This window comes from Adiantum capillus-veneris, chromosome 7, assembly GCF_014529385.1.
Source record: "Adiantum capillus-veneris isolate H3 chromosome 7, ASM1452938v2, whole genome shotgun sequence".
Lineage (NCBI taxonomy): Eukaryota > Viridiplantae > Streptophyta > Polypodiopsida > Polypodiales > Pteridaceae > Adiantum > Adiantum capillus-veneris.
In genome coordinates this window covers 162,322,676-162,345,038 of record NC_140937.1, presented here as the reverse complement: position 1 = coordinate 162,345,038, position 22,363 = coordinate 162,322,676, and the positions used below count along the sequence as shown (strand labels likewise).

At 39.1% G+C, this 22,363-nt stretch overlaps 1 protein-coding gene and 1 pseudogene across 1 annotated transcript; both read left to right on the top strand.

Moving 5' to 3' along the window:
• The first annotated feature begins 6,955 nt into the window (after positions 1–6,955).
• On the top strand, positions 6,956–8,023 carry LOC147454964 (chitin-inducible gibberellin-responsive protein 1-like; annotated as a pseudogene).
• Positions 8,024–13,365: 5,342 nt separating this feature from the next.
• LOC147454963 (uncharacterized) lies at positions 13,366–14,718 on the top strand. Its single transcript, XM_086517460.1, has 2 exons — positions 13,366–14,292; positions 14,377–14,718. Exons 1-2 carry the CDS (start codon positions 14,059–14,061, stop codon positions 14,458–14,460), a joined length of 318 nt encoding a protein of 105 aa, XP_086373586.1. The 5' UTR covers positions 13,366–14,058; the 3' UTR covers positions 14,461–14,718.
• The last annotated feature ends 7,645 nt before the right edge of the window (positions 14,719–22,363 follow it).

The window sequence follows — 22,363 nt, the reverse complement described above, 5'->3', positions numbered from 1 at the left end:
TCTATTGTGTGCCAAGAGCTTCCTTCATCTTCTCCAAGCTGTGTGCGTTTCTTTGCAACCCTAATTCCAACAATTGGTATCAGAGCAGGTTGCGTCCTCTCGGGCTTAGTCGCCAGCTGCTCCAGCACACAGCTTAGATTTTTTATTCCGGCTCATTTCGGCCTCCGTTTCCACTACAGGCAGGTTTGCACAGGCAATTTCATCATTTGTGCAGAATTTTTGTCAGTGCCGTTTTCTTCATAATAGGTACCTTATAGTCTTCTACGGTTTGGGCTATATAGAACGTGTTGTTCCCACTCCGTTTCTCCTATTTTTGGGCAGTTTTCACATCAGGTGCAGCATTTACCATGGCTCACAACAACAACAAGATGTGTTCAAGATGTTTGCTGTTGAGGATAGGTTGGATGGGGATAATTACCCTATGTGGGATTATATGATGCAACACGTTCTTGTGTCAAAGGGCGTCTGGAATATTGTGCAGGGCATTCATATACATCCTGGTTCTGAGGATGTAGGCGATGTTGAGGATGTTGCAGGTCTTGCTGCTGTTAGAGTTGTTTTGCCTACGGAAGAACAAGCTCGTTGGGATGTAAAGGATTCGCTGGCTCATGCATTGATTGCGTTGTCTGTGAAGCGCACCATTATTCCTCACATCCGTTCAGCAAAATCTGCAAAACAGACTTGGGATATTCTAGCAGGTCTTTATGGCAAGCCGCAATGAGACTAAAATTCTTTGCTCAGTAAAGAGCTCGAGTCAAAGATTATGCATGAGGAAGATGATATGGACACTTTCTTTGCTATGTCAAGGATATCAATGAGCAGCTTATTTCTACAGGTGAAGTCATTTCAGACAGTTCCCTTGTGCAGGCTGTTCTTGATGCCTTACCAAATTCTTACCAGACTTTTGCTAGTACTTGGAGACTTATGACCCAAGGAAATCCAGAAGTTGTCAAGTTTGATGCATTATGCACATTGCTATTGCAAGAGTCACTTTCCAGAAAAAACAAGACTAGACAGCGTGCAGTTGAACACGCTTTTATTGCTTCTCAAAGAAAGGGTGGTAACAGCAATGCAACCACTTCTTATGGTTCTGCTGCGAGTGGCAAAATTTATGTTCCCAATGCTTCTACTGGCACCACTTCGTCTGGCAATTCTGGTGATAAGGGAAAAAACAAAATGTGTTGCCATTATTGTAAAGCTAATGATCAATTGATCAAGTCGTGTCCTAAGTTGAAGGCCAAAGAGGCTAAGAAGAAAGAGGGTGGTTCCACTGCAAATGCTGGTTCCACTACAAATGCAGCCATTGTTGAGTCTTCTGTGAAAGGAGACTGTGTTACTGATGTTGATGCAGAATGGGCTTTTAGGGCAAAGTGCACTCACAATCCTGCTGTCCATGATGCATGCTTGTCAGCTGCTGCAGATTCACATGTGTGGTATTTCGACAGTGATGCTACAAAGCACATTACCTCACATCGTGAATTATTTACCTCTCTCGATTTTGTCCCTCATGAAAATTCAGTCACTTGTGCCAACAATTCCTCTTATCCGGTTCAGGGAGTTGGAACGATTGTGCTTACTGCTGCAAATGGCAGTTCCTTCACACTTGTTGATGCACTTTATGTACCTGGGATCAAGAAGAATCTCTTGTCTGTATCCTCACTTGCTAGACTTGGACTTGTAGTCAAATTTGTGGATGACAGATGTACAATTTATGATCTCAGTTTTGGTGATGAAATTGTTGCATCTGGCCTTTTGTGTCGTGGGTTGTACAAGCTCACTTTGTATGACAAGTGTGGACAAAATTTTGCAAATGTTGTTGCAGATTCAAGGGCTATTTCAGATGCAAAACTTTGGCATGCACGTTTTGGTCATCTGAATTTTGCCAGTTTGCTGCCTTTGCATAAATCTGATATGGTTGCTTCTTTGCCGCCTCTTGAAGCACCTGTCAAACATGTTTGTGAAGGTTGTATTTTGGGTAAGATGCAGCGTTCTAAGTTTCCAAAGGATGGTTCAGTTCGGGCCACATGCAAGTTGCAACTTGTGCATAGTGATGTTTGTAGGCCCATGCAAACTCCGTCCTTGGGCAATTACCTTTACTTGTGACTTTTGTTGATGATTACTCCAAGCATGCACGAGTATTTCCGCTTAAAGCGAAGTCCGAAGTTTTTATGTGCTTCAAGCAATTTTTGGCTATGGCTGAAAATGTCTCGAAATGTACTATGGGCACCCTCCATTCCGATCGAGGGGGGGAGTATATGTCTCATGAATTTAATGCATTTTTGGCTAGTCGTGTGATAAAACACCAATGTACAATGCCTTATACACCTCAGAAAAATGGTGTTGCTGAGAGGAAAAATAGGTTACTGACGGAAATGGCACGATGTATGGTCAAAAGTCAAGCTTTGCCGCATTCTTTTTGGCTTGAGGCCATCATGTGTGCCACTTATGTACTTAACACGTGTCCTACAAAAGCTTTACAGTCTATTACTCCATATGAAGCATGGCATGATAGAAAGCCTTCTATTGAGCACATGCGTGTTTTTGGCTGTTTGGCATATGCTTTGGTGCCACAAACACAACGCAAAAAATTGGATGATAAGGCTGTCAAATGTATTTTTGTTGGTTATAGTGCTGAAAGCAAAGGTTATAGGTTATATCATCCGCAAACAAAGCGTATTCTAGTTTCACAGGATGTAGTGTTTGTGGAAGATTCTGTTCAGCCCTTGCTGTCATGTACTAGAGACAGTAATGTAAGCTCACAGGACATTTATGACACTTTGTTGCCTCTTTTCAGTGGTGGAAATATAAATGTAAGTTCCAATGAGGCAAATGTACAGCCTATGGGGGTTTCTAAAAATGTTACAGATCATCCTATTACTGATGCAGATATACATGACGTACTTGATGAGGAAAGGGCTGAAAATGAGCAGGCTAGAGGTATGCCAAAATGGCTGGTGCACACTTTGCGTGACAGTAAACTGGATGCACCTTTGTCTAGTCGTACTCGTTCAGGCTCTCGCCATGCATCTTATGCATCACATTGTTATGCTTTGGCTCTGTCTAGCTTACATGATGCTGAGGAGCCTCTATCTTTTGATGAAGCACAGAATTCAAAAAATTGGATGGCTGCCATGCAATCAGAATATGATGCACTTATAGAAAATGACACATGGACTTTATGTGATTTGCCTCCTGGCAAAAAGGCCATTGGTACGAAGTGGGTTTACAAGTTGAAACGCAAGATGGATGGTGAGATCGATCGCCATAAGGCTCGACTTGTTGCAAAGGGTTATGCATAGCAAAAAGGCATAGATTATGAAGAGACTTTTGCTCCCACTTGTCGTATGACTACTGTGCGTTTTCTATGTGCATTGGCAGCTCATTTTGGTTGGGATGTACATCAATCAGACATTGTTATTGCTTTCTTGAATGGTGACATATTTGAGGAAGTTTATGTAATGCAGCCTCACGGTTTTGTCATAAAAGGACAAGAGGATAAAGTGTGCATATGTACGAAGGCTTTGTATGGGTTGAAGCAATCTCCTCGTGCTTGGTATGAGAAAGTTGACACTCATTTTGTTAAGGCTTTTGTAAGAATCCAACAGAAAGCACATTGTATGTAAAGTGTGAGGGTGATGTACTTCTCATTGTGGTTCTTTATGTCAATGATTTGCTGATCACTGGACCAAATGAGACACATATTGCTGAATTTAAGGCTGATTTGAATGCTACTTTCAAGATGAAAGATTTCGGGCTGTTGCATCATTACTTGGGTATACAGTTTAAGCATTGTGATGGTGGTATTGTCTTGTGTCAAAAAAGTTACATAGAGACATTGCTATGTAAGTTTGGACTTGAGGATTGCAAACCTATTACCAATCCCATCCAAACACGTTTGAAGTTGAGTCTACATGATGCTGACGATCCTACTGATGTCACTCTTTACCAAATTGCTGTTGGCTGCCTCATTTATGTATGCAACACGAGGCCAGATATTCAATTTGCAGTCTCACAGGTCAGCAGATTTATGCATAGCCCAGGGTCTAAGCTTTGGCACAATGTCAAGAGGATTTTCCGCTACCTTAGTGGCACTTTACATCTTGGCTTGTTTTATCCCAAGGGGGGATCATTGCCGCCAGACTTACATGCTTTTTCGGACTCAGATTGGGCTGGTTGTTTTGACACGTGAGTGTCCACAAGTGGTTTTTGTTTCATGCCCGGCAGTTCATGTATATCATGGTTGAGCAAGAAGAAACCTACTGTGGCCACTTCGCGTTGTGAGGCTGAGTACAGGGCAGTCTTCATAGCTACGGTTGAGTGTGTATGGCTCAGACGCCTTATGGCTAATTTGGGTGTTGGACAGGACCCTGCTAACACTATCTACACTGACAGTCAGAGCACATTGGCAGTTGCGAGGAGCCCAATTTTTCATGCTCGCACAAAGCACATTGAGGTGCATTACCACTGTCATCGAGAGGCTCTCAGAAGAAGAGATCAGCTTGGCTTATGTGCCAACACAGGACAACCTTACAGATCTTTTCACAAAGGCATTGTCTCATGAGAAGCTTGAAGCTTTTCCGCAAAGCTTTGGGCTTACTCCCCTTTGTGGATTGATCATGTCCTCAGGGCATGGCACTTCCCTTTACTCATGTGCCAGCTCTCGTTCACCGCATCACTCTAGGGGGGATTTGTTACCATATACATGTGGTAGTGATGTGTGTAAACACACTAGGACCGCCGGGGCATTTTTTCCCTCTTTAGGAGGTTTTTCCCTCCGAGCATTGTATATACGCCCATCACTCTAGGGCTATCTATCTTTCCATTGCACACTAAGTAACACACTCTCTATTGTGTGCCTTGAACTTCCTTTGTCTTCTCCAAGCTGTGTGCGTTTCTCTGCAACCCTAATTCCAACAATCATGTTAATGTATAACCTGAATTTGAAAGGAGTGGTTTTAAAATGCAAGAAATTTAGGCAATTTAATAGAGATAATTAAAATAAGGGGTTTTTAATTTATTTTCAATTTTGAAAAAAAACCAAAAAATAAGAGGCCATTTTATTCATTTAGACATCTTAAAAGAGGGGTTTTTTTAATACCCCACGCACATTATATAGGGGTACTGAACGGTGAACCCCCCAAGATCAAACACCTATTGATTTTGAGATACTTGAACACCATCTACTGTAATGGTTTCATTTTTGTCTCTCTGTTCCAATAAAGAAGTAGAATTCAAGTACTTCAGTACACTTGAGCTTCTTCAAATTATGTGCAAGGCCTCCTAACTCTCCCGCATCAATGAAGAAGATTCCACTAGATCCTAACCAGCTGATCCTCCAAGTGGGAGGAGAAAACCAAGAACACCATATTAGTGAATTTGGGAATTTCTCAATTTCCACTTTCAAAATGATCTTAAGATTTGACCACATGGCTAAATCTTAGTGAAAGATTTGAGGGCATGGATTGAAAGAGCTTTTCAAGTACTACCTTGTGGAAGGATTTGGCCTTAAAAAATAGTTTGAGATTTGTCCATATGGACAAATCTTTTAAAGAGTGGTGATTCCAAAAGTGTCTCTAAAGTCTCAAACTCTCTAATATAGTATTGTCCTCCTGTCTAACCATTTCATCACACTTTTTTGCATTGAATAGAATCGAGATATGCATGCCTTCATGAACATAATGTTGAAACTTGAAAACCATGAATGTGTGGTAAACATGGTGGAAGTCTTCCTGCATTGATAGGGAAATAGTCTCTCTTTTTTTTTTCTCTCTCTGTTTTTAGGTATATACATCACAATTGAAATTTTCAAAGACACCTTATCTCACCTCAATATCTTAAACTTTACCTAGGTTCAGGATCTCAACTAACACATGCTTTGATACAAAGTGAGATGTTCTCAACCTGCCAACCCTACAATTGGGATGGGGTCCTTGACAGGTCTCTAAGCCTAATAAAAACTAAGTTTCCAAGGAACTGCCCCTTCTCATTGGCAATGGCTTGGGACCATAGCCCTAGAGAAAGACCTAGTCTTGTCTCGCAAGCAGGAACGAGACAAATTCTAAAAGACCTAAAACTCTTTCGACCTTATAATCTCTACAAATGGGTCAATGAATCTCTTCCAATGCTTCTTTCTCTCTACATGAGTGAGGGGACAACCACTGGTAGAATCCTCTTTCACTAAAGAAGTTTACTAGACGTTGATGCACAAGGATGGATAGTTATCTGACTAATCATGCCCACCCATCCATGATTGACAACCTTAGTTTTCTAATTACTATCACATTCTTTGAACACTTAAAATAACGGTTCCTTTTAATTTCCGGTAACAATGGTTTCTTAAAAAGAAGTATTGAAAACAGTTATCAAACTACATCTTTAAACTTAAGACGAGGTATTGTCAACCAAAACATTAACTAGAGTAACCATGATGAGTACTCTTCTTGTCTCAAGATCACCTAAGGGTGAAAAACGGCACCTATTTCTTATTAATAATTTGGGGTGAAAAAATATTACCAAAGAGTTTGGGACGTCCATACACCAAACAAGTTTCCCATACAGTCAAGCGTTTCCCTATCCTAACTTATGTACAAACTTCAAGACATGATGAAGTAGAGACTCATCGTTCATGGGGGTTGCCGACTTAAAATTGGCCTTATAGCCATCCTTATTCACCAAGGAATCGGAGGTGTCTTCAGACAAGCTGTCTTAAGGATGATAAAGTAGATTTCTCCTAGCTCAATAAGAATGACCAAAACATTTCTTTCTTTGTTTAACAACAAATGCACGATGTTCTTGGTAACCTTTTGTTCTTAGCTAGTTTAATATTTCCTAAGTACCTATCTACTCCTTAATGGATACAATGTTATAACTTTAAAAAAACTTAGGCTACTTCTAAACTTAATTTATAACCAAGACCCACATGTGACTGATTCAAAATCTGATGAGGCTCAGAGGCATGAACACTCTCGTCCGTAGGCTTGCTATATTCGGGCCAACCTCATGGTCGTGAGTGGCCCTGGCCCTCTTTGAATTGAAATCATCATTTGGATGCTAATTTTCACGGGTCCTTTTGGGAGCCAGGAAAGCCAAGCCAAATCTTAAGTAAAAACAGACCAGTAGATGATTCGCCAGTACGAGGGTTAGACTTCCTGCCTCTAGGTCCACTATATACAAGGTATTAAAATGCAGGTGTTTTTTGCTATTAAAATAAATTTATCTATCCAAAAACTTTCTAAAATATGCCCATACATCTGGATTGCATTTATGGCAGCAAATGATGCAATTACTGAAGCATTTAGAGAGGAACTCATGGTTCATGTCTTTCATTTTCAAACTGATCAAGGAACACACTGGTTCTCTCTTATACACACTTTGGCGAGCAAGCATGGAGGTCCCCCATGTGTGCATATTAGTACTATTAATGATCCTATTGCTCACACTTATCCTTTGGGAGGCATGGACGTTGGCTATAAAAATGAGGTTGGAGTTCACCACAATTTATTCTTTGCAATTTGCAAGCCTCCATGATCAAAAGGAAGGTTGAAGAGGCCTTGGCCATAAATTTTGCTCTACAATTGCATCATATGCCGGATGAAAGTGTTTGCCTAGATAATCCTAGGACCGCATTATAAGAATATGCAAGAGTATGAATCCAAAGGTACTTACTCCGGTGAAGCAAGATGCCAACACAACACAATGCCATTTTTGGTCAGGTTTGTGGAAACTTTGGATTATTACTCTCCCGTGTTTGAGTCTATTGATGTTCTGCTCCCGCAGCAGAGCAAAGACAGAGTGAATGCCAATTAGGAACATTGCTTGGCTCATAATATTGCCAATGTTATCATAAACTTGTGAAGGCATAGAATGAGTTGAGCGCCATGAGCTTGCTAATAAATGGAGACCACGCATGTTAATGACTAGATTCAAGTCGCACCCGCTAAGCTTATATATAAACATCACAATGAAATTCCTGCTTGAGTCCTAAAATGAAAAGTGCAAATTGAAAGAAGATGGGAAAGGGTAAAAAGCAGATTAAAATAGCACCTTCTACATAGCATTAAGGTGTGGATAAATGCTAGCAGCCTTCGTATGGCATCAATTTTGAATTAAAGCATATAAGCAGATAAACGTGTACATTCTTTATAAGCGTGTTTTGACATTATTTCATGTTGCTTAAGAAGCATAAACAAGGAAGTATCTCAGATTGTGCTTATGAAATTAGTATCTAGCCAATAAAGAGGACCATGTATATGACTTTTTGTCATAGACTGGGCTAGAGTAGAGTTTTGCTTGTGTCACGGGGAATAGATCATGGATTATAATTATGTCTCTTTTCCCTTAGAATTGTTGTTCATATTGACAGGGGTAATACTAATACCTCTTACAAGCTTTGATAGCATGCATGCACCCTTTGTTTACTAAAAGAGATATGCCCCATCCTACTACATTCGGTTCATTGTTTGAATGGTTGGATTTTGCTAGCCCGTGTAATTAAAGGGTATAAAGCACCATCTTTGCAAGCTATGCTTTGGGGTGGGGGAAAGCCCAAGCAGCCAATGCCAAGATGCAAGCGAAGGGATTTCTAGGGGAAAGCTTGAGCGGTCAAGCTAATTAAAGATAAGCATAATTTTCCCGTATCAATAAAGGATTTAAAGAATAGTAACTACATTCTGTTACTATGGTTAAAGATTTTTGGGATGCCTTACCTGTTTAGGTAACCTAGCTATTATGTTTATCTTTGAAACACACCACGTTACCATTGATTTGCAAAGTTTGCTTTGATAGGGTTTGATTTATTTGTTTAAGTATAACATGCATGCGATAGCTAAATTAAAGAACTTCAGTAAAGCAATATTAAGTAAGTGCTATTTCCATCTCCGGCTAAGCCGTTTGTATTCTTTTCCAGAATGACAGACTAACCCACATTAGTTATCTTAACACTCAGCCTTAGTTTGTCATAAACCCGGTGGTTTGCGTGGTAATGGATGGTGCTTGATGGAAATTTCTTCTTTATTACTATCGCTTAGTATACTTAGCTCTTACCCATGCTTGGCAAGTCAGTCTTTTCATTCTGAAGCTCTTTAGGTTGCAAACTCATGGTTTCACTAAAGTCAATAGAGCCAGTGCATTCTTTTGTTAAGTGCCCTTGCTCCTCTTTTTTAGGCAAGTGATTTCCTTCTTCTTCTTTTAACTCACTGGTTTGAATCCTCAGCTATATAGCTCTAAGCCTTTCATTGAGCAAAACTCCTCACGTGCTTTTAGTTCAATTTGAAGTTGTTGTTGATTTTAAAAAACTAGAGTCAGTTTTTTCTATTAAACATGGGCTCTGTTTCAATTCTAGAGATGATAGCTACTGATTTTGTAAAAATAAAAATTCCTAGACTACAAATTCATGAAGCAAATGCGGTAGACTAGCAAGGAATTTGATGCATTTGACAATCAAAACCAGGAATGAGCCATTAAACAAGGAAACATTTTAAGGATCTAATAATAATAAAAAAAAAGATACCTAGTTTAGGTAGAGGACCTAGAATAGTAAAAGTAAAGGCAAGTGGGATTATTCGGTAGATAGGATATAAATTTATGCTGCTTAATTATCAAATATTATATTAATAAATCTACATCCATAACACACCCACTTGTATGCATTCTTGATTAGTTCTAAATACTCCTTCATATGCTTATTCTAATGATGCTTTAGGAAAAAAGCATGTATCACGAAGTGGTGTTTTGGATAGTCCTTTAATAGCATGTTACAAACCTCTTTTTCATGTTTTACATGTAAAATAAACTAACAAGTTATATATCAATAGATATCTTTTGAAAAGTAGAATCTAAAATTATAGGGTTTTACAATTTTTAAGATTTTTTAATTCTTTTAGTGTCTCCACTTTTTATAAAGGATAGCACCAAAAAGTACTAAAAGTGGTACCACTAATTCATGCGTTCACCTTTTAGCTTAGGTAGACACAAAAAATCAATGAATTTAAGGACAACAAAAAGGTTTAACTCAATAGTTAGTTACTTTGTGGTTAGGCCTACTCGGGTTGGAACACTACTTAAGTAGGTTTAAGAAGTTTTGATTTTGAGTGAACAATTATCCCTCGTGTATAGCCAATGGTGTCAATGAAGCCTTCATAGCCGCGTGCTAAAGAATATTCCTTGGTCACCGCTTTAGTCAGAGTCGTGTGGAGAGACGGTGAATCGTGGGATTGCGAGCTTGGTATGTTATTGCTGTTGCTAGAAGTTTTGCTACATAGTTCTCTCATTTTTTCCCTATTTTGTGCTTGCCCTCTACCCCTTATATAGGACTCTGAGGGACATTCATCTTAGAAAATTATTTTTGGCTCTCTGTCTCATGTGTTGCTAATTTTCGTTGCACATCTCCCACGCCTCTTTTCTTCACATAGTTAACTTTAGATACCCTCCACTTTTAGCTACGCGTCTGCCTCGGCCTCTTTTTGGAGATCTTTTCTCTTAGTTATTGGAGGTCCTCAACACCCACTTTCCTAAAATTAGGGGTTCTTAAAGTCGTCCCATTTTCCTCACGTCTTTCTTTTGGACACAGCACCAAGTATTAATACACTAAATAATGCTCCTAAACCTTTTATAAAAAAATGCCTTGAGAGGATGCATTTATTCAAAAACAAATTGAGGTACAATACACTACTCTTCTAAATGAAAAAAAAAAAAAAAGATGATTTGGGAAAATAGCATTAGAAGATGTGTTATGCCCTTTGGACACATACATACAATGTGCCAATAAATGTGTGAATCAATAATCTTGCTATATTGAATTCAAAAGGCAAAAGCTTTTAATTCAATCTAGACAAAAAGAAAAATCTTATGTGGAAGACCTTCTCTAGAACTTGAGCTAGCTACAAAAGTTGCCTTGCCCTTCAGTAGGACAAAAACACCCGATAGAGTACAACTCCTTCCAATGTCTTGCAAGAGGTTAGCTTCTACCAGAACGAGGGATTGAAAATGAAAAAAAAATGAGATGTGTCTCTTTGTTTGATTTTAGTGAAGCACTTTTAAGTGTGTCCCTTTATATGTAAATGATCAATCATTACAGACGCAAGCGGCGCAGGCGCACTCAAGTGGGTTGAGTGCATTTTGCCTTCTAAATTTTTGAACCAACAACTTTAAGCCTACTTACTTACTTAATATAAAGTAAATTCGTTTGAAGGTAAGATTCCTGAGCATATATCGATACCCACCAAGGGGATATGTTGGTTTTTACAGGCACATTCTTGTCATGCTATTTGAAAACTTTTATAATAAGGGCATTCAACTTGCTTAACCGAACGTTCATCTCAGAAATGCTATTTGAAAAGCTTATAGTAAGTTGCTCAACCGAACTTTCATGGCCCGCTACCTGCTGCTCTAACTCTAACTCACAAATTTGTACATCTGTCGCATTCAAGTGGTACTCATCTACAGATCTACGCAAGGACTCCACTAAATTACAGACATGTGACTTAAATGTTTCATTTCCCTCGCTACGGCGCTCATGAAGCTCTTTCCAAATCATCTGGACAATGATTTCTCCTAGTCTCTAATTGACCCCTGCGTCGCTGCCGTTTGTCGACTCCTCCGCTTGTGTGTCGTTCAAGTCCACTGGCTGGCTGTCTTCATCCATTGCAATGCACATACATTCACTATCAACCAAGCAATAATCAATTATATGGCAAACTTTATTCGTCAAAATCATGAAACACAGTACGATGCAATAGTGGTTGCTTCGCTTCAATGCACCAAAGGCATATAGGCATTCCCTATCTTTGGCGGCCTTTCATCGCTCCCCATGTCTCCACGTGACTAGTTGCTTCATTAATATCTGCGTGTTGCTCGTCTGTCATGTTCATGCCAGGCAGCTCCTTCCTTCACCAAGAAAAGTGTAGGTCGTCATGCGCAATCACAAACACATTTTGGGAAAAGCGGTATTATATTAGCTTACTCTTCAATGTCCTTCCAGCAAGATATGAACCAATCCAGCCTCGGATGGCTGTTTCCGTATGAATCATCTTCCACAGACAACGTTATAACATCTTGGTATGTAGTTGACGCTGGAAATGTTATGCACCTCCAAAGAGCTTTCATCTTCTTCAAGTTCATTCCTCGCCCTTGGTAGGGAGTGATCCACGCCGCCGAGGGATAATATTTACCACTGTAGAGCATCATGTGCAACGTGCTCAATAAGTCATTCCCGAACGGATGTCGCATTTGGAATCACTAGTACATCAATGCATGGTGGAAGATATTTCTTCGTGTCAAGCAAATGCGGTTCTTCGTGTCATCCACTCCATACAAGCTGTACAATTCGATTCCTTCGTTTATTTCATTCGTACTTACGTTGTGCTCCACTTTTTGAAAAAGTGAGGTTTACGGCTATCCTTCATACAATACCCCACCATTCCCTCGGACGTATTTGCCTCAGTGCTCGGCACAATAAGTTCCCTCCAGCCGGATTGTGTTTATCCCATCCGAAGTAAGCTTTCACTTTCTTGTTTATGGCGATTAAAGAGCTAGCCAACATGTGTATGACCATTTGAAAGTGCAAGTGGTAAACGCTGCCTCCCCTCTCTACTAGACTTATCCCGACAACAGTCTCTTTTCTCAAGAACTTATGCACTCGACCTAGTAAACTGGTATCAATGTCTCCACCACCCACAACGACAGGGGCGATGATAAATTTCGAGCATTGCTGCCTATGTGGCAGCAACCATTGCCATTAAAAAGCTCAACATTTTGTAAATCAACGGCATCTGCTAGTGTCACGTAGGGCACTAGCGCTCGAAATTTAACCGCAGGTACCTACAGCGCTGGCCACAGCAGCTCCTACTCGAGCAGTCTTGCAACGGAACAGCACGCCCTCCGGCACGCGTATGTCGGCCGCTTCTTTGGAGACAGATAGAGAGACCGTGTGTATATTCCCCGCAAAAACACGCGTGCCGTTTGAAAACCTTTCAAACGTATCTGTACAATTCAAGCATCATATGTAGATTTTGCTCTATGACGACTTTTGCAGAAACGTCCAGTCTGACTCTGACATACATTGGCTCTACTCTCAATTTATAAGCTGGCTGCTGAAATCTTCACTAGATTTCAGGCTCATAATGCACACAGTGCACACTGAGGTCACACGGGCACACGGACGGTACCGAGCGTCGAGTAGCAGGCGACGATGCAGCGGTATAGGTCATGGCATAGCCGCCACAAGGCAGGATTGCGGGGGCGTCTGTAGCTTGGGCCTTGGCTCGCGCCATGAGAGAGAGAGAGAGAGAGAGAGAGAGAGAGAGAGAGAGAGAGAGAGAGAGAGAGAGAGAGAGAGAGAGAGAGAGAGCGATGCAAGTTTTCCTCAAAGCACACAAAAAAAATTCCCTTTTTGCACATCCGAGTCCTCCTCTGTCATCGCTCTTCCTCTCTCTCTCTCCGCGCGATGTGCCCTCCTTTTTTCCGAAGCATCTTTGTAGATTCTTGCTCAAGAAATAAGTCGAGAATTGTTTAGACATACCTTTGGCATATACACCAAACTTTACTTCATTCAAGTTTTCTAGCTCTTGAGTTTGTATCAAAGCCCTTGAAATGTTGTAATTTATTGGAAATGTATTGATGAACCATAAAATTTTATGGTGCTACAAACTTGTAAGTTTATATCATAAGTTTGGAAGCTTTCACTAAGTGTTTTTTTTGAATAAGTGTTTCATGGTAAAGTATAATGCTATAGTTTTCTACCCCTTCTTCTTTGCCTAATATAATTTATGTACGTGTTGGTTTGTAGGGTGAACTATGGTGCTCTCCTATAGGATTGTTGTAAATTATTATTGCATGCAAAAAGGATAAAAAAGATGCTTGCTTAGGTCTAGTTGTTTGGAGGTTGAATAATGAAAGCACGTGAGATCACCAAGTTGGCTTTTGCCAAATTTGTTTTCAAGCTAAGCTCTCATTTTGTAAGGTCATTGTTTAAGATTCTTACAGTAACTCCTGTTGTGTGTGTGTGAGAGAGAGATTAGTGTGCCCAAAGAGGAGCTAGGTTTTGTGAAAGCGAAGGTTTCTATGTTGCAAAAAACCCTCTCAGAGCTACAAGTAAAATCAGATGAGCAAATGGCAAGTTCAGGAGAGTTGACACCGCGTCCTGCTTGGGAGGAGTTGTTGTTTCCTTTTAGGAGCCATGAAAAACCTAATACTGTTGAGCTATTGAATGTTATATGTAAGCACAATGTCTACCTTACGCATAATATCTCTCAACTACATGAAGATTGTGCTACTGTGCAAGCTACTATTTTTGAGGTAATCAATCTCCTTGTCTTTATTTTGTCTTTTCAAGATTGTGATTGGAAGGGGGCTCTAAAAGCATTCTATATTTGAATGTAGAAATGTCATACAATACATGGAAAGCTTCTTCCTGAAGATCATGAACAAAATAATGTTGTGGATTTGAAGAGCGATGACAAATAATTTGAGTTGACAAAGAATGAAGGCATCTAGCCTCAAGAGGTTTCTCATCACACTTTTGAAGGAAGATGGATATGAATCAAGACAGTATAATAGGAAGCTTTCTTTTTCCCTTTGGACAAACGCTAATAAATTTTGTGAATTGCTAATTTAGCTAGATTGAAATTAAATGCAAAAGCGCTTTGTGTGAATCCGTGTCTATGATAAGGCTAGCTATAGAATTTCCTTGCCATGTGTAGTAGCCAAAACCAGTTGAGATGATTTAGGTGCTTTCAATCTCTTGCAAGAAAGCATTAAAAAATGTGAAAATGCCAATGATTTGTATAGTTATAGCTCAAAACTCTCTGAAGCGTGCCCATTCAAATGTAAATCCTTGATCATTTAAGTGGGTGTGCGAGTGCCAGCAGCCACTTCAACCCCTAGGCCTATCTTTACTTCATTTTTGGGATCTAGTGAGCTCCAAGTTGTGATTTCATATCTCCCAGGATATACCTATAATTAGCTTTGTTAGTGTCCGCTTGGACAATTCATAAGCAAGCCCTATGTGCTAATTTTGAAGATTTGGCCGAGTATGGAAAACATGCAATGGTTGGTGAAGCAGTTGCCATGCAATGCGGGGCCACCTTGAGTTGCAAAATGGCAGCCTTTTGTTCTACCTTCAACCTAGAGCTCACATGCTTAAGCTTGCATGCTTGCACGTGCTTGAGTTATGGTTGGATTTGTGAAGAATTCTTATGAATGGACACTTCTTCTTTTTTTTCATTATCTCTTTCTCTTTGTTTTCAAGTATATATGAATATGTGTGTTATCCTATGCACATTCCTTCCCTACTTGCATTAAGCGAGGTGGCCTCTCTAGTCTTTATGTGTGTATTTTTGGATTAGTGTGGATGAACATTAAAAGCTTCCATAGCTTGCGCACTTGAGTTAGGGTTGAATTTGTGAAGGGATTTTTATGAATGGAAACTTCTCCATTGTACGTTTTCATTGCAGGCTTTCTCTTTGTTTTCAAGTATATGTAAATGTGTTTGTTTTCCTATGCACATATCGCTACTTGCATTAACAGAGGTGGCATCTCTAGTCTTTATGTGTGTACCATTGGATTAGTGTGGATGTACATTGAAAGCATCTATATTGAAAAGATAACTTCATTAAACTAGATGCATAAATTGATTACAGTGAGGAATCAGGATACATAGGTATAGAAACACAAGCATATTCATGACACATAACTGGCAACAAGCTTTGTATGTGTCTTCTGATGAACTATGCTTACACTTATCTCTCAATGTGTAAAAATGGATGCATAGAAGGGACCATGACCAAAGTCCATCCCCACCAATGTGCATTATTTGCTCGGGAGGTTTACTATGTGTAAAACTACCATATCACGTGCGTTCAAAACATGTTTGTAAAACCCTTTATCTGTAAATTTTGTTCAGAATATAATGTACCCTTTTCTTTTAAAATCTGTAAGTTTTTTTTCAAATTTGAAAAAAATAATGCCCTTCTGTATATATATTTCTGTAAGTTTCAAAAACTTTAAATACCCTTCTGTTGAACTCACGTGATAGGTTACATTTTTATTAGGTGACCTCCCCGGGATTATTTGTGTGCATTGTACACTTGATTGTTGTGTGTGTATGTATATTTAAGAAGGGATTGTGTATATTTTAGCTTAATATTAGGAGTGTACACATGTAGATCCCTTTCTTTGTTTTCTTGATTTGGTAGCTTAGTGTTAACTGAGCCGATGTCAATTAACAAGACCTACTAAAGGCCCAAACTTTGTAAATGCACATAAAAAAACAATACAAAGAAGCATTAAAGATTGGAGTTACACATTTGCATATTTTCCCATAAGGGTCATGTATTGTAATTTTTTGATTTATTTCAAGTCATTATAATAATTGTACTGTGGCATTACGAAGGGAATGGGGTGTAGTTATTTGCCATGGGATTAAAAATGAGATTAAGAAATGGGCAAATGGGGGACTGCCATGTGGATTAAAATGGTAGGTGTTGCAGGTCCTAAAAGTGAGTGGTCAAACTTATAGGTTTAGAGGTGGGGGGTCTTTTTTTTATTAATAAAATTTAAAAAGTAAAAAATTAAAGTTTCCTTCTTCAAGTCCACTTTTCCCTCCAAGTACCTCTTGCAAAAAACGTTTGAGATCTCCCTTTTCCATCTATTACTCATCCTCACCCTCATGCCTCTACTTGGACCTGTAGATCTGCAACACTCGTTGCTTCCATACTATCTTCATCAACACCTTTCTTGGTCCTTCTTCCTTATCTAGATGTGAAGGTGAGGTTGATCACTCAACCTCACCTCACACCTCTATAGAAAGCTGTAGATCTGAAGCACTAGCTGCTCCTAGAGTATCTTTATCAACACCTTCCTCGGTCCTTCTTCCTCATCTATATCGAAAATGGGCTCCCCTCACTCATCCACATTATTTTGGAGATGCGGTAGAGGAGCATTGTTTGGTAATATCATTAGGATTCTTTTAGCATATGTGTTGGTAAGGATAATGAGCTTCATTCTTATTTTCAATGTCCTCATAATTTTACTCACTCACCATATTGGTTTTTGTTTCTATCTTGTATTTGAATGTCTGTAGCAATGCCATCATCTATCTTTGTATACATGTCAACATTTTTGGTCATGCCACACTAATAATAAATATGTATATGAACTAATTTTGATCTTTTTCACAAGATATGTTGCATTTCTCTCATAGCTTCTTCAGGTGCTTATCAACGTGGGAGTTTTATTGACTCAATAAGTTCCAACAATGTGTAAGATTATGGAAATTCTTGGCTTTCTATTGTGATTGCAAATTATTTATATGGGTGACACAAGGTGTTAAGGAGATATATGGCTTCTCAGGCACATCACTAGAAGGAAAAGATCACAGCTATCAAGAAAACTCACGATGGCAAGTGTCTAGCAAAGGCACAATATGTGTATATAGCTTCTCAGTTGAAGTTTGATACATCCTTGTCTCAACGTAGGGTTTTTTGCAAACTGTACATGTTCTAATTCTATTTTAAAGTTTTGGATGCTTTTACCTCTTAGGTTGATTCAAACGTGTGCATGATTTGGTGTATTTTTCTTTCATATATTTTTCCATCTAACTTTGTAGAGTGGGAGCCAGTGGAATCTTGTGCAGGCATCTTTGAAGCTATCCATGCAGACCTTGGCAAGTTTGTATATGGAGAGTGCTTACCATGAGAGCTTTTCTAATAGGAGATATTCTTCTATAGACATGCTTATGTCACCAGTGGAATCTTTTGCAGGCATCTTTGAAGCTATCCATGCAGACCTTGGCAAGTTTGTATATGGAGAGTGCTTACCATGAGAGATTTTCTAACAGGAGATATTCTTCTATAGACATGCTTATGTCACACTGAGTGCTCTATTGTTAGTGAGAAATTGGTATGCAGGTACCATATTGCAAAGCAAAGCTTGTCAACAAAACCTCCACACAAAAGATAGAAGCAAACGATGGGAGTATGGGAGGCGCTCGATTTCAATATTGCTTTTGGCGAGACTACATGGACGTTCAAATATGTCTCCACAATGATATTATGCTTGATATCTGTGTCAATGATGACTCACTTCTTAGCCATCTTTGCGAGCACCTCAATCTTAGATATAGAATAGTATTCCTTTTGTGTGAAAAAAAAAGTTGTACGGTCTAGAAAAGAGAAGGGTTTTACTTGTATAAGGGCATCTCATTCCCATGATGTATCATTGTACAAGCTCAACCACAGAGCCTTATCTTAATGAAAATTTTGTTATACATCCCCTTTCTATATATAAGTATTGGTTGTGAAGTTTAAGTTCTTGTAGTTTTAATTCAATGAAGGTGATTCTTTTGGTAGTTCATTAATTTTTTTTACTTGTGAATGTGTCAACTTTAAAAGTAATTAAGTCTTAGAAATGGCATGCAACAGTTGTAATATTGTGCAAGTGCACAAGTTTAGTTTTCTATTCATTTTCTCTATTGATAATTAACTTAAAATTCAATTTTAAGTACTTAAATGTTTTCTAAATGGTACATGGGCCTGCACACATGTCTGAATATGCAATTGTTTTAAGGGACTTACACCATACATTTATCGATTGAATTTCTAAGTAGTACATGGCATCTATAAATATGCAATTGTTTTAAGGGACTTACACCATACATTTATCGATTGAATTTCTAAGTAGTACATGGCATCTATAAATATGCAATTGTTTTAAGGGACTTACACCATATGTTTGTAGATTGATTTTCTAAAGCATATGTACAACTATGACAAGGACTTTTTATATTGCATGTTGAGATTTGTCAAAGGTCTTTCTAAGAGGAACTACAAGGTAGAGTATCAGGATGAACTCATCGAATTGGGCATGGGGTATATAGATACCCAATTCCTTAATTTGGGCATGGTCCTAACTTTGTTGGTGCTTGACGACATGGAGAGGGGTAAGAACAAAAAAAAAAAAAAAAGCAAGAAGCCCTCATAATCCTTGTGAAGGAGAGAGTATGAAGAGGCTTCAATGAAACTTGTACTGCTACAAGATTTTGGCCCTGCATATGACATAGTTCGAGTACTAGATGGAGATGAGGGGATAGAGGAGGTTCCAGAATTCCATCTACTCACTTTGCATGGAATGGTGATATAGAGTCATCAATTTCTTTTCCTCAATGATGTTTCAAAGACTGTTGGATTTTGAGCATATAGAAAAATTCTAAATTATTTCATGCTCCAGTCTTTAGGATGGAGCTTTGAGAATTATGGGATTTGTGCTCTTTTAATATTTTTGTATATCATGCAAGGCCCCTATGTTGGCTCCCCTTTCCTTTTTCTTCTCATGCATTGGTGTTGGGAGGAGGTGGTTGACATTTCCATGTAAGGACATCATTATTATACTTTTTCTTTACTCTTCTTGGGTTGTCTCGTCCTTTAACACTAGTTTGGTACCAAAACAAGACACTAGTTTGGTACCAAAACAAGACACTGAAGTGTGTTTTCTTTTTACAAAGTTAAACTCAATGCTACTTGCATTAGATGGTGTATTTAAGAAAAACCTCTTGTTATGCTTAAATATGTTAGTTATAGGGCCTTTTAAAAATATAACCTTGCATTTTAGAAGCTACCCTGATCAAGAACTATACTCATCAACTTGACCCTCGTAAGACTGCGATTGATGCTTTGAAGAAAATGACTTTATAAGCTCAAGAAAAAATGAAGCGATGTTGTAGAAAATTTAAAATGACTTTTCTACTCCTGTATTATAGATAATTGAAAGTTTCATGTGCAAAAAAATTCACTTTAGAGAACATAAAATAATGAAAAGTTCTATGTGCTTGATATGGCCAAAGAAAAATATATTTTTTATGTATTTGTGAGTTTTAGAAAGTGATACATGACTAACCCTTTACATTGAGGACTCAAGGTGGCAAGTATAAGGGCTTTGGTATGCAACAATTGATCATTTCGAATATTGAAAATTGCGTAAGAGAAAACTTTGATATTTTCATTCTTGAGACATCAGCATTCAAAATCTCAAATAATATCAAACTTTTCACATAGATCAACTAAATGTATCAAAGTACATGGTACATACATAATTGGGCAGCCTAAAACCTTGGTTTCAATGTTATTATGAAGGACTCAAGATTTTCAAGTGTTTTTGCAAAATAAAAAATTCAAGATAGAGTTTAACAAATGAGATTTAACTGAGTTAGGGAGACAAAAAATACGATCTTTCTTGGTTTCAATATAAAGATTCATTTGTACTCTACAAGAGGTTGTGTGCTCTTGTGTTTAGCGACGAAAATACACTGGGTTTTTATAACCCCCGACGTCGCTACCAAGGTCGATACGGGGACGTCGCTATGACAGTCGCTATAAACGTCGCTATATAACGACGATTATAGCGACGCTGCAGAGCCTTATATAGCGACGTTCATAGCGACGTCCGAGAGGAAAAAATTTTGGTGTGCACTGCCACCCATCAACCATATTGAATGTTTCATTAATTGATTCACCTTTGAAAAAAAGTGTGTCCGATGGATTGACCTTCGTAGATTTGCTTCTTCAATGAGGGCGCCCTACGTGCATTCAGTTTAGGTCCACATGTGACACATGCTCTGTATCCGCTTGTTTGAAGCCCTGCATGTATACACATGATAATAGATGAGCTTGAGAAAAACCAAGATTTACAGTGTATGAGTGAGGAGTGTAAATAGATCACCTGAGCATTCTGTTAGTCTAGGATAGTCATGCATGATCCACATTAGAATGCCTCTTATCAAAGCATTCCGTCAACCTGTGTGTCGGCTCATATCCACCACTTCTATGCCAATCCACAATTGTTGTAGCTCTTCCAATAGTGGACGAAGATACACATCCATATTCTTCACTTTATATCGCCCCGGCACAATCAAGCTTAGCCATAGGGGCCCCTTCTTCGTAATCAACCACGGGGGAATGTTGTAGTTGACGATGAAAACGGGCCATACACTGTAACATGTTGATCTTTGACCAAATGGATTTACGCCATCCACAGCCAGGCCTAAGCGCAAATTTCGAGCTTCCCTGGCAAAATCCGACCATGTTCCATCTATATGTTTCCAGGCTGCACAATCTGTAGGAATCCGTAGCACACCATCCGAAGATTTATTCTCCTCATGCCATGATGCTAGGGCGGCCATGGACTTACATTCGAAGAAATGCTTGATGCGAGGAAGCAGAGGAAAATGTCGCAAAACCTTTTGCGGAATTTTTGTTCCGTGGAGATCTACTCGATATCTCTCGGAATCACATTTCGGACACTTCTCCATGTCCATGTATTCCCCTCTGAAAATAATGTAGTCATTAGGACAAGCGTGGATTGAATTGTAATCCATCCCCAAGTTTCACAAAATCTTTCTTGCTTCCTTTCGGGAATCTGGCATCACATTATCAGCTGGTAGTATGTGCTCTTTGAGCAATCTACACAACATAAAAATACGGTACAATTGTGTGAAAATCTATCAGATCATTATACATTTAGAGTTTTATTAAAGTAAACTAATTGTAATAGATCACCTAAAAAGCGCTGTGATGCTAGTGTCACTCCATCCAAACTTTGTCTGCATGTTGAGAAGAACCAGGAGCGCTTTCAATCTAGACACACGTGCTCCATTATATAATGGTGTATCGGCTTCACTTTTCATATCATCATAGATAAGACTTTCTGAATCCATGATCGTCTCGATCATTTCATCAATCTCGGGCTCAAACATTGCCTCGTTGGGAATGTGGTCTGCATGATCATCCCCTAAGTTGTCAGAGGCTACATCTTGTGGCCTCACATATGCTGCTTGACCAAAGCGCCTGCGAGCACGTCTATTGGGTTGCAAGATTGCTGCCTGTTGGTCAGCGTCAGAGTCCGACGAGTTATAATTAGCAACAACTCGATCTACAATAGATGGATCGAAGTCGCCAAATGGGCGAACATGCTGCAAAGAAACACGTCTTGTCCGTCGCACAGCATGCTTGCAATGATTACAAGGACATAAGATCCTCGTTGAGAGATAGGTGTTTCGGTTGGATGGCCCCACATCCTCGCCACTACTCATAATGAGGGTAAAAATCTTATAACGTGGACAACAAATTTAATCTTCTATTGGTATTCTTCGTCTTCTCTCTCTCTCTCTCTCTCTCTCTCTCTCTCTCTTCACACTGTAAACTACCTCACATTCTCTAGTCATGTCCAATCCTCGTCTAGAGGTGCACGGAGATCAGAACCACCGGGTTATAATCTCATCTTTATTGGTCAATGCCTATATTTGTGGGTACAAGAAATCTACACACCCACGTCTACATGATACTGCATGTAGTGGACAAAACCCCTTTGCCTCTTC